Below are 12,737 nucleotides of genomic sequence, written 5' to 3'. Positions count from 1 at the left end.
AGACTTCAGCACAAATTCTAGACTGGCACTTTAGTGCAGTACTGAGGGACCACTTGAACAATCAGAAGTGCATTCTTTTGGGCAGCACTGTGGTGCAATCGGTTGCCTCACGGCGCCAAAGACCCGGGTTTGAGCGCGGTCTCAGGTCACTGTGGAGTTTGCACATCCTCCGTGTGTCTGCGTGGGTCTCACAAAGATGTGTAGGGTAGGTGGCTTGGCTACGTTAAATTGCCCCTTTATTGGAAAAAGTATTTTAAGAGGTGCATTCTTTCGAATAGGACATTAAACCAATGTTCTTTTAAACATATGTTCTTTTAAACATATGTTCTTTTAGGTGGACAGAAAAGATGTACTATTTTAGGAAGAGCTGGGGAATTCTCCCTAGTGTCCTGGACAATATTTATTCCTCAACCTCAAGGATTGGATAGGGTGGACAGTGAGAGCCTTTTTCCTCGGATGGTGATGTCTAGCACGAGGGGACATAGCTTTAAATTGAGGGGAGATAGATATAAGACAGATGTCAGAGGTAGGTTCTTCACTCAGAGAGTAGTAAGGGTGTGGAATGCCCTGCCTGCAACAGTAGTGGACTCGCCAACACTAAGGGCATTCAAATGGTCACTGGATAGACATATGGACGATAAGGGAATAGTGGAGATGGGCTTTAGAGTGGTTTCACAGGTCGGCGCAACATCGAGGGCCGAAGGGCCTGTACTGCGCTGTAGTGTTCTATGTTCAACCCATACCATTAAAACAATTATCTGGATATATCTCATTGCAACCTGTGAGAGCTTGTTCATAAACTGGCTGTCACATTTCCTGCATTAATAGTGATTACACCTTAAAAAGCATTTAATTGGCTGAAAATCAATTTAAGACCTGCAGAGATTATTAAAAGTGCTATGAAAAGGAAAATTCTTTCTTGGTTGAAAGCAGAGAAAATAATGCGACTCAAAGCCAAATCACTCAAACTAGGTTCTACAATGCAGGCTACAATACAAAATGAATGACTCTATAACCAGCTCATTGGGAGCAAACAAATACATCAGTATGGAGCCATCCTCTGGAGCAGCTGCCACGAGATGTAGGGCACTTCACCAAACTTTAGCTGATGGCAACATGGGCTCCTCATTGGATAATTGTATAATTAACAGCACATGTGGACAGTCTGAGCTGGCAAAATGTTTGAAGTAGGCTGTCTAGGTCAGTTTGTGGTTGAGGCGGCAGAGTGACAAGTGTGTGCGAGTGATAAACAATCTTTACCATTATCATCGAGTGTCAGATCTACAACCTCTGCAGAGGTGGTTTGGTGCCCAGGGGGAGCCTGGAGCCTGGAACTTGCTGGTTTCTTCACAGTGTGGCCAATCCATGTTCCCGACACAGAGGGTCTGCATGGACACAAGGAGAAATAGAGCAGTTCTTCTTGCACATCTCACAGAATCACATTGAGAATGAATCACATGCTGAAACCAAAATAAAGTGTGATACTATCTCCAACATACAACCAATATGCAATGTGACACAGGAGTGCACCTTGCTGATAACTTTACCCCAAATACTGCCACAACGGAACCCTGTGCCTAATCCCACTCGCTTAAACAACTGGTGGAAGGCATCGCTTGCATTTAACCCGCAGTATACTAAACAAGGAGGTATTTGGGCTACACTCCCTTACCTTTCATCATCTACAACATTGATGATCTCCACCTCACTGTCACTAGATGTGATGTTCACTTCCTCACTAACTGGCAAAGCGGAGCTGGTCAGTGGCTCAACGACTAAAACGTCATCTTCATCCATTGGGTCTGCGGCGAGAGAAGATGATTTCACACATGTTGATTATTTCCAAAGGTTAACTACAACTTAAGTGGTCAGTTACCCCAGTTGGCTCGATGGCTAGCTTATGGATCATATTAATGCCGACATCACGGAATTCAATCTGTGTTCTGGCTGAGGCAGACTCGGGGCCTGTGTACTCGTCCTCCCCATAGTGAAAGAAATCATAGCACTTTGCCATCGTTCAACAAAATAATTGCTTCAAAGATCTACAATCTCCTGATCATTTTGAATTTCTACACTGCCCTCCATAACAGTATCCACCTTAGGCTGTACATCTCTGGCACATCACAATTACACAATGCTGATCATATAATCAAAGTAATTACAAAGTCTTTACAGCCCAACAGAATCAAGGCCGTATTCATTCTCCAATTAACATCATTCAACCCATTAGCATATCCTGCTATTCCTATAAAACATAAGTTCAGCACCAGCTGAATTCTGGGCACCCACTCTTTAGGAAAGATATGAAGGCTTAGGAGAGGGTACAGGAGAGGTTTATTAAAACAGTTGTACAGAGCCTGAAGAAGCCACTGTTATTCTCCTTAGACCAGAGAGGCCAAGAGAGGATTTAATAGATGGGTTCAAAATCATGGAAGGGCTTAGAGTAAATCAGGAGAAACCTTCAAGTGGCTAAAAGACATATGACCAAAGGCACATATTTAAGGTGACCGACAAAGGAACCAGAGGCAGCATGGGGAAAACACTTTTTACACAGCGAGTGGTTAGGATCTGGAATGTACTACCTGATATAGATTCAATCGTAGCGCAAGGGAACTGGAGCACTGCTCCTTCCTCAGGAGAATCTCTTCACCTGAGGATCTCTTCATCTCTGCGAAGGAGCAGCGCTCAGAAAGCTCCAAAAGTTTGAAACAAACCTGTTGGACTTTAACCTGGTGTTGTAAGACTTCTTTACTGTGCTCACCCCAGTCCAACACCAGCATCTCCACAACAAGGGAATTGGATGAAGATTGGGGGCTAACTGGATTGCTCTTTGAAAGAGTCAGCTCAGACTCAATGAGCTGAATGGCCTCCTTCCGTGTTGTACCACTCAAATTCTTCCTCCCTCGTGTTTAACAAGTTTTCCCTTGAATGGATCTAAACAAGTCATCTCAACGGTTACTTGGGGTAACAAGTTCCATATTCTCATCACTCTAGCCAGAACCTCCCTTCTCAACTCATCACAAACATTCCTTAAAAAATTAACTTCACAAGAGCCACCAAAGGGGATTGAGTATCAAATGATGTTTCCCTTCATCAAAATCTTTGATACAATCCATACTATCGTACTGGGTGCTCCAAGCATACCCAAGAGACTGGAATGACAATGCTGCATGTTGGAGAAAGGTATTGCTGGAAGTTTGTCTAGGTTGAAGAATGGGGCTGCCTAACATTGAAGAAGTCTTAGGTAGCTATCGGCTCGAGATAGACAGATTTCTATGTAGACATACAGACCAGTCTCTGAAGCCATGATTCCCTAGCCAGTTAGTTTAAGGAGCTTTTTCCATTTACTGATGGTAAAAGAGTTTGAGGTTTATTTCCCATTGATAAATGAATCACAAGTAATTTCAGTGGACATCTAGTGAGTTCAATCATACTGAATGAACCCCACTGAACATCTACACTACACGGGACATCTTGCATTCAAGCAGCTGAATTAAGTAACAAAGAATGAACAAATTCCATTTGAACAAGAACTTAAAATGCTTCAGTTCTGCAAAATGGACACATTCAACTGCATAAGGGCTTTCTCCAGGAAGAAGGGATGAGAACATTCTTTTTGTTTAAGTAACTTGGAAATCCTTTGTTTTTTAACCGTTGAAGTCATAAACAGAACAGTTCAGCAACTCGGACAGCTCAGCTGCGCTCATTGCTGACAGCTTAAAATTGGCTATAATCTATGCAGATGAACATTTCTAATAATTGACTTTGCTAACACTGGGTTTCCACAATGTTGCTTTGTTGTAATAGTTTTATTTATTTCTCAGTGACAGAACCTTTACTCCACCAGTGCCTGTTCCCCTTTCCTTCATGAGACACTACACAACCTGCCTGTTACAATCAGAGCCAGTCCCACTCCCCGAGACTTTGCCCCTATCCCGGAAATTCTTTCCTCTCAGGTGCCTTCCAATTCCCTTTTGAAAGCTGAATCTGATTCCTTCACGCTTTCAGGCTGTCCATTCCAGATCATAAACCACTCACTGTATGAAAAAGATTTTCCCCATGTCACCAGTGATTTTCTTTTTTGTCCTCTGGCTCTCGACCATTCCACCAATGGCAAAGATTTCTCCTAAACTACTGTGTCTAGGTCCCTCATGGCTTTGAAAAACTCTATCAAATTTCCTTTTGATCTTTGCTTCACTTAACAAAAGCTTTTCCAATCTATCCTTCTAACTGAAATCTCTCCTCTCTTCTGTGCCCTTTTTAAAGCTTCACACCCTTCCTAAAGTGTGGTGCCCAGAACGGGACACAATAATCTAGTTGATGCTGAACCAGTGTTGCATAAAGGTTCAGCAAAACTTCCTCTACCCCAGAGGATTGTGGATGCTCAATCATTGAATCATTAAGACTGAGGCAAACAGATTTTTTGGTCTTTCAGGAGTCAAGGGGATATAGAGCGGGCAGGAAAGTGCAGCTGTACCAAAGATCTGCCACGATTGTATTGAATATCGTATGGTCCACTCTGGCTCCTGTTCTTATGTCATTATGAGTGCAGCAATGGTCAATTAGGTTGGTTCCTGGGTTGAGTGGATTCTCCTGTGAGGAGAGGTTGAGCAGAACAAGCCTATATTCCCTAGAGTTTAAGGCAGGGGATTTAATTAAAAAATCAAATTCAGTAAGGGGACTGTGCGCAAATGGGGTCTCAGTGAGAGGACTGTGCGATAAAGGAGCTGAAAGGAAACTCAACCGAATGTCGGAAAACATTTCGCTGACTCAGGAAACTGGAACACTGGAATTTGTGGTCGGCCATTTAGGACTGAAATTAGAAATGTATTCATCCAAACATGTCCGTGTGGAGTTTGCACATTCGCCCCGTGTTTGCGTGGGTTTCGCCCCCACAGCCCAAAGATGTGCAGGGTAGGTCAATTGGCCACACTTAATTGCCCCTTAATTGGAAAAATTGAATTGGGTACTCTTTAAAAAAAAAAAAAAGGGATGGAACTGTGTGCTAATGGAATCTCAGTGAGGCGACCGTGCGGTAATGGAGACTCAGTGAGGGGACGGTACTTTAATGGAGTCTCAAGGAGAGGCTATGTGCTATTGGAGGCTCAGTGAGGGGTTTGTGCGCTAACGGAGGCTCAGTGAGGAGACAGCGTGCTAGCAGAATCTCAGTGAGGGGGAAATGTGTGCTAACGGAGTCTCAGTAAGGGGCCTGTGCGCTAATGGAGTCCGAGTGATGGGACTGTGCAATAATGGAGTCTCAGTGAGGAGACTGTGTGCTAATGGAGTCTCAGTGACGGGACTGTGCGATAACAGAGGCTCAGTGAGGAGACCGTGCGTTAATGGAGTCTCAGTGAAAGGACTGTGCGTTAATGGAGTCTCAGTGAAAGGACTGTGCGTTAATGGAGTCTCAGTGAGGGGACTGTGCGATAACAGAGGCTCAGTGAGGAGACCGTGCGTTAATGGAGTCTCAGTGAGGGGACTGTGCGTTAATGGAGTCTCAGTGAGGGGACTGTACGTTAATGGAGTCTCAGTGAGGGGACTGTGCGCTAATGGAGTCTCAGTGAGGGCACTGTGCGTCAATGGAGTCTCAGTGAGGGGACTGTGCACTAACGGAGTCTCAATGAGGGGACTGTGCGCTAATGGAGTCTCAGTGAGGGGACTGTGCGTTAATGGAGTCTCAGTGAGAGGACTGTGCGTTAATGGAGTCTCAGTGAGGGGACTGAGCGCTATAGGAGTCTCAGTGAGAGGACTGTTCATGAATGGAGTCTCAGTGAGAGGACTGTGCGTTAATGGAGTCTCAGTGAGGGGACTGTGTGCTAATGGAGTCTCAGTGAGGGGACTGTGTGCTAATGGAGTCTCAGTGAGGGGACTGTGCGATAACAGAGGCTCAGTGAGGAGACCGTGCGTTAACGGAGTCTCAGTGAAAGGACTGTGCGTTAATGGAGTCTCAGTGAGGGGACTGTACGTTAATGGAGTCTCAGTGAGAGGACTGTGCGTTAATGAAGTCTCAGTGTGGGGACTGTGCGCTAATGGAGTCTCAGTGAGGGGACTGTGCGTTAATGGAGTCTCAGTGACGGGACTGTGCGTTAATGGAGTCTCGGTGAAAGGACTGTGCGTTAATGGAGTCTCAGTGAAAGGACTGTGCGTTAATGGAGTCTCAGTGAGGGGACTGTGCGATAACAGAGGCTCAGTGAGGAGACCGTGCGTTAATGGAGTCTTAGTGAAAGGACTGTGCGTTAATGGAGTCTCAGTGAGGGGACTGTACGTTAATGGAGTCTCAGTGAGAGGACTGTGCGTTAATGAAGTCTCAGTGTGGGGACTGTGCGCTAATGGAGTCTCAGTGAGGGGACTGTGCGTTAATGGAGTCTCAGTGACGGGACTGTGCGATAACAGAGGCTCAGTGAGGAGACCGTGCGTTAATGGAGTCTCAGTGAAAGGACTGTGCGTTAATGGAGTCTCAGTGAGGGGACTGTACGTTAATGGAGTCTCAGTGAGAGGACTGTGCGTTAATGAAGTCTCAGTGTGGGGACTGTGCGCTAATGGAGTCTCAGTGAGGGGACTGTGCGTTAATGGAGTCTCAGTGAGGGGACGGTGCGCTAATGGAGTCTCAGTGAGAGGACTGTGCATTAATGGAGTCTCAGTGAGAGGACTGTGCATTAATGGAGTCTCAGTGAGGGGACTGTGCGCTAATGGAGTCTCAGTGAGGGGACTGTGCGATAACAGAGTCTCAGTGAGGGGACTGTGCGATAACAGAGTCTCAGTGAGGGGACTGTGTGCTAATGGAGTCTCAGTGAGGGGACTGTGTGCTAATGGAGTCTCAGTGAGGGGACTGTGTGCTAATGGAGTCTCAGTGAGGGGACTGTGCGTTAATGGAGTCTCAGTGAGGGGACTGTGCGCTAATGGAGTCTCAGTGAGGGGACTGTGCGCTAATGGAGTCTCAGTGAGGGCACTGTGCGTCAATGGAGTCTCAGTGAGGGGACTGTGCACTAACGGAGTCTCAATGAGGGGACTGTGCGCTAATGGAGTCTCAGTGAGGGGACTGTGCGTTAATGGAGTCTCAGTGAGAGGACTGTGCATTAATGGAGTCTCAGTGAGGGGACTGTGCGCTGAGTCTCAGTGAGAGGACTGTGCGTTAATGGAGTCTCAGTGAGGGGACTGAGCGCTATAGGAGTCTCAGTGAGAGGACTGTTCATGAATGGAGTCTCAGTGAGAGGACTGTGCGTTAATGGAGTCTCAGTGAGGGGACTGTGTGCTAATGGAGTCTCAGTGAGGGGACTGTGTGCTAATGGAGTCTCAGTGAGGGGACTGCGCAATAACAGCATCTCAGTGAGGGGACTGTGTGCTAATGGAGTCTCAGTGAGGGGACTGTGCGATAAAAGAGGCTCAGTGAGGGGACCATGCGCTCATGGAGTCTCAGTGAGGGGACTGTGCGATAACAGAGCCTCAGTAAGGGGACTGTGCACTAATGGAGTCTCAGTGAGGAGACTGTGCGATAACAGAGGCGCAGTGAGGGGACCGTGCGCTCATGGAGTCTCAGTGAGGGGACTGTGCGTTAATGGAGTCTTAGTGAGGGGACTGTGCGTTAATGGAGTCTCAGTGAGGGGACTGTGCGTTAATGGAGTCTCAGTGAGGGGCCTGTGCGTTAATGGAGTCTCAGTGAGGGGACTGTGCGCTAATGGAGTCTCAGTGAGGGGACTGTGCGTTAATGGAGTCTCAGTGAGGGGCCTGTGCGTTAATGGAGTCTCAGTGAGGGGACTGTGCGCTAATGGAGTCTCAGTGAGAGGACCATGCGCTCATGGAGTCTCAGTGAGGGGCCTGTGTGTTAATGGAGTTTCAGTGAGGGGACCGTGCGATAACAGAGGCTCAGTGAGGGGACTGTGCGCTAATGGAGTCTCAGTGAGGGGACTGTGCGTTAATGGAGTCTCAGTGAGGGGACTGTGCGCTAATGGAGTCTCAGTGAGGGGACTGTGCGCTAATGGAGTCTCAGTGAGGAGACTGTACACTAATGGAGTCTCAGTGAGGGGACTGTGCGCTAATGGAGTCTCAGTGAGGGGATTGTGCACTAATGGAGTCTCAGTGAGGGGACTGTGCGCTAATGGAGTCTCAGTGAGGGGACTGTGTGAGAACAGAGGCTCAGTGAGGGGACTGTGCGAAAACCCAAGTCTCAGGGAGCGGACTGTGCGCTAATAGGGTGTCACGGAGGGGACTGTGTGCTAACCCGAGTATCGGGGAGGGGACTGTGTGCTAACCTGTGACTCATGGAGGGGAATGTGTGCTAATCCGAGACTCCGGGAGGGGACTGTGCCCTAATAGGGTGTCAGGGAGGGGACTGTGCGCTAATCCGAGTCTCAGGCTGGGAACTGTGCACTAACCCGAGACTCAGGGAGCGGACTGTGCGCTAACCCGAGACTCAGTGAGGGGACTGTGTGCTAACCCGAGTCTTAGGGAGGGGACTGTGTGTTAACCCGAGTCTCAAGGAGGGGACTGTGCGCTAACCCGAGACTCAGGGAGCGGACTGTCCGCTAGTAGGGTGTCAGGGAGGGGACAGTGTGCTAACCCGAGACTCGGGGAGGGGACTGTGCTAACACGAGTCTCAGGGAGGGGACTGTGCGTTAACTCGAGACTCAGGGAGGGGACTGTGCGCTAACCCGAGTCTCAGGGAGGGGGCTGTGTGCTAACCCGAGTCTCAGTGAGGGGACTGTGTGCTAACTCAGATCTCAGTAAGGGGACTATGCGCAAATGGAGTCTCAGTGAGGGGACTGTGCGCTAATGGAGTCTCAGTGAGGGGACTGTGCGCTAATGGAGTCTCAGTGAGAGGACTGTGCGCTAATGGAGTCTCAGTGAGGGGACTGTGCGTTAATGGAGTCTCAGTGAGGGGACTGTGCGCTAATGGAGTCTCAGGGAGCGGACTGTGCGCTAATAGGGTGTCAGGGAGGGGACTGTGTGCTAACCCGAGTCTCGGGGAGGGGACTGTGTGCTAACCTGAGACTCATGGAAGGGAATGTGTGCTAATCCGAGACTCCAGGAGGGGACTGTGCCCTAATAGGGTGTCAGGGAGGGGACTGTGCGCTAATCCGAGTCTCAGGGTGGGAACTGTGCGCTATCCCGAGACTCAGGGTGGGATCTGTGCGCTACCCGAGACTCAGGGAGCGGACTGTGCGCTAACCCGAGACTCAGGGAGCGGACTGTGCGCTAACCCGAGACACAGGGAGGGGACTGTGTTAACCCGAGTCTCAAGGAGGGGGCTGTGCGCTAACCCGAGACTCAGAGAGGGGACTGTGCACTAATAGGGTGTCAGGGAGGGGACAGTGTGCTAACCCGAGACTCGGGAAGGGGACTGTGCTAATCCGAGTCTCAGGCAGGGGACTGTGCGTTAACTAGAGTCTCAGAGAGGTGACTGTGTGCTAACCGGAGACACAGGGAGGGGACTGTGCGTTAATGGAGTCTCAGTGAGGGGACTGTGCGCTAATGGAGTCTCAGTGAGGAGAGTGTGCGCTAATGGATTCTCAGTGAGGGGACTGTGTGAGAACAGAGGCACAGTGAGGGGCTGTGCGAAAACAGAGGCTCAATGAGGGGACTGTGCGAAAACCCAAGTCTCAGGGAGCGGACTGTGCGCTAATAGGGTGTCAGGGAGGGGACTGTGTGCTAACCCGTGTCTCAGGGAGGTGACTGTGTGCTAACCCGTGTCTCAGGGAGGGGACTGTGCGCTAACCCGAGTCTCAGTGAGGGGACTGTGTGCTAACCCGAGACTCAGGGAGGGGACTGTGTGTTAACTCGAGACTCAGGGAGGGGACTGTGCGCTAACTAGAGTCTCAGGGAGGGGACTGTGTGCTAACTCGAGACTCAGGGAGGTGACTGTGCGCTAACCCGAGACTCAGGGAGGGAACTGTGTGCTAACCCGAGTCTCACGGAGGGGACTGTGTGCTAACCCGAGTCTGAGGGAGGCGACTGTGCGCTAACCCGAGTCTTAGGGAGGGGACTGTGCGCTAACCCGAGACTCAAGAAGGGGACTGTGTGCTAACCCGAGTCTCAGGGAGGTGACTGTGTGCTAACCCGAGTTTCAAGGAGGGGTCTATGCGCTAACCCGAGTCTTAGGGAGGGGACTGTGTGCTGACCCGAGTCTCAGTGAGGGGACTGTGTGCTAACCCGAGTCTCAGGGAGGGGACTGTGTGCTAACTCGAGTCTCAGGGAGGGGGCTGTGCGCTAACCCGAGACTCAGGGAGGGGACTGTGTGCTAACTCAAGTCTCACGGAGGGGACTGTGAGCTAACTCGAGTCTCAGGAAGGGGACTGTGTGCTAACCCGAGACTCAGGGAGGGGACTGTGCGTTAACACGAGACTCAGTGAGGGGACTGTGCGCTAACCCGAGGCTCAGGGAGGGGACTGTGCGCTAACCCGAGGCTCAGGGAGAGGACTGTGCGCTAACCCGAGGCTCAGGGAGGGGACTGTGCGCTAACCCGAGGCTCAGGGAAGGGACTGTGCGCTAACCCGTGGCTCAGGGAAGGGACTGTGCGCTAACCCGAGGCTCAGTGAGGGGGCTGTGTGCTAACCCGAGACTCAGGGAGGGGACTGCGCGCTAACCCAAGTCTCAAGGAGGGCACTATGCACTAACCCGAGGTTCAGGGAGGGGTCTGTGTGCTAACCCGAGGCTCAGGGGGGTGACTGTGCGCTAACCCGAGGCTCAGGGAGGGGACTGTGCGCTAACCCGAGTCTCAAGGAGGGCACTATGCACTAACCCGAGACTCAGTGAGGGGACTGTGTGCTAACCCGAGTCTCAGGGAGGGGACTGTGTGCTAACTCGAGTCTCAGGGAGGGGGCTGTGCGCTAACCCGAGACTCAGGGAGGGGACTGTGTGCTAACTCAAGTCTCACGGAGGGGACTGTGAGCTAACTCGAGTCTCAGGAAGGGGACTGTGTGCTAACCCGAGTCTCAGGGAGATGACGGTGTGCTAACCCGAGACTCAGGGAAGGGGACTGTGTGCTAACCCGAGTGTCAGGAATGGGACTGTGTGTTAACTCGAGACTCAGTGAGGGGACTATGTGCTAACTCAAGACTCTGGGAGGTGACTGTGCGCTAACCGGAGACACAGGGAGGGGACTGTGTTAACCCGAGTCTCAAGGAGGGGACTGTGCGCTAACCCCAGACTCGGAGAGGGGACTGTGCTAACCCGAGTCTCAGGGAGGGAACTGTGTGCTAACCCAAGTCTCACGGAGTGGACTGTGTGCTAACCCGAGTCTCAGGGAGGGGACTGCGCGCTAACCCGAGTCTCAAGGAGGGCACTATGCACTAACCCGAGGTTCAGGGAGGGGACTGAGTGCTAACCCGAGGCTCAGGGAGGTGACTGTGCGCTAACCCGAGTCTCAAGGAGGGCACTATGCACTAACCCGAAGCTCAGGGAGGGGACTGTGTGCTAACCCGAGTCTCAAGGAGGGGGCTGTGTTAACCCGAGTCTCAGGGAGGGGGCTGTGTTAACCCGAGTCTCAAGGAGGGGACTGTGCGCTAACCCGAGTCTCAGGGAGATGACTGTGTGCTAACCCGAGACTCAGGGAAGGGGACTGTGTGCTAACCCGAGTGTCAGGAATGGGACTGTGTGTTAACTCGAGACTCAGTGAGGGGACTATGTGCTAACTCAAGACTCTGGGAGGTGACTGTGCGCTAACCGGAGACACAGGGAGGGGACTGTGTTAACCCGAGTCTCAAGGAGGGGACTGTGCGCTAACCCCAGACTCGGAGAGGGGACTGTGCTAACCCGAGTCTCAGGGAGGGAACTGTGTGCTAACCCAAGTCTCACGGAGTGGACTGTGTGCTAACCCGAGTCTCAGGGAGGGGACTGCGCGCTAACCCGAGTCTCAAGGAGGGCACTATGCACTAACCCGAGGTTCAGGGAGGGGACTGAGTGCTAACCCGAGGCTCAGGGAGGTGACTGTGCGCTAACCCGAGTCTCAAGGAGGGCACTATGCACTAACCCGAAGCTCAGGGAGGGGACTGTGTGCTAACCCGAGTCTCAAGGAGGGGGCTGTGTTAACCCGAGTCTCAGGGAGGGGGCTGTGTTAACCCGAGTCTCAAGGAGGGGACTGTGCGCTAACCCGAGTCTCAGGGAGATGACTGTGTGCTAACCCGAGACTCAGGGAAGGGGACTGTGTGCTAACCCGAGTGTCAGGAATGGGACTGTGTGTTAACTCGAGACTCAGTGAGGGGACTATGTGCTAACTCAAGACTCTGGGAGGTGACTGTGCGCTAACCGGAGACACAGGGAGGGGACTGTGTTAACCCGAGTCTCAAGGAGGGGACTGTGCGCTAACCCCAGACTCGGAGAGGGGACTGTGCTAACCCGAGTCTCAGGGAGGGAACTGTGTGCTAACACGAGTCTCACGGAGGGGACTGTGTGCTAACCCGAGACTCAGGGAGGGGACTGCGCGCTAACCCGAGTCTCAAGGAGGGCACTATGCACTAACCCGAGGTTCAGGGAGGGGACTGTGTGCTAACCCGAGGCTCAGGGAGGGGACTGTGCGCTAACCCGAGTCTCAAGAAGGGCACTATGCACTAACCCGAAGCTCAGGGAGGGGACTGTGTGCTAACCCGAGGCTCAGGGAGGTGACTGTGTGCTAACCCGAGTCTCACGGAGGGGACTGTGTGCTAACCCGAGTCTCAGGGAGGGGACTATGCGCTAACCCGAGTCTTAGGGAGGGGACTGTGCGCTAACCCGAGACTCAGGAAGGGGACTGTGCGCTAACCCGA

At 51.4% G+C, this 12,737-nt stretch overlaps 1 protein-coding gene across 10 annotated transcripts in view; it reads right to left on the bottom strand.

Annotated features, from left to right (window-relative positions):
- Positions 1 to 12,737, bottom strand: part of LOC140395308 (uncharacterized) — a 242,710-nt gene that overhangs the window by 153,788 nt on the left and 76,185 nt on the right. For all 10 annotated transcript variants that reach the window (XM_072482912.1, XM_072482917.1, XM_072482919.1 and 7 more), the window contains 2 exons: positions 1,673 to 1,802; positions 1,261 to 1,385 (listed from right to left, as the gene is read on the bottom strand). In XM_072482912.1, the coding sequence (XP_072339013.1) occupies positions 1,261 to 1,385; positions 1,673 to 1,802 (255 nt within the window). The remainder of the gene's footprint in view (positions 1 to 1,260; positions 1,386 to 1,672; positions 1,803 to 12,737) is intronic.

The sequence above is a fragment of the Scyliorhinus torazame genome, chromosome 18, assembly GCF_047496885.1.
Source record: "Scyliorhinus torazame isolate Kashiwa2021f chromosome 18, sScyTor2.1, whole genome shotgun sequence".
Lineage (NCBI taxonomy): Eukaryota > Metazoa > Chordata > Chondrichthyes > Carcharhiniformes > Scyliorhinidae > Scyliorhinus > Scyliorhinus torazame.
Note: the sequence above shows the minus strand (reverse complement) of the source record. Positions and strands in the feature narration are given on the sequence as shown.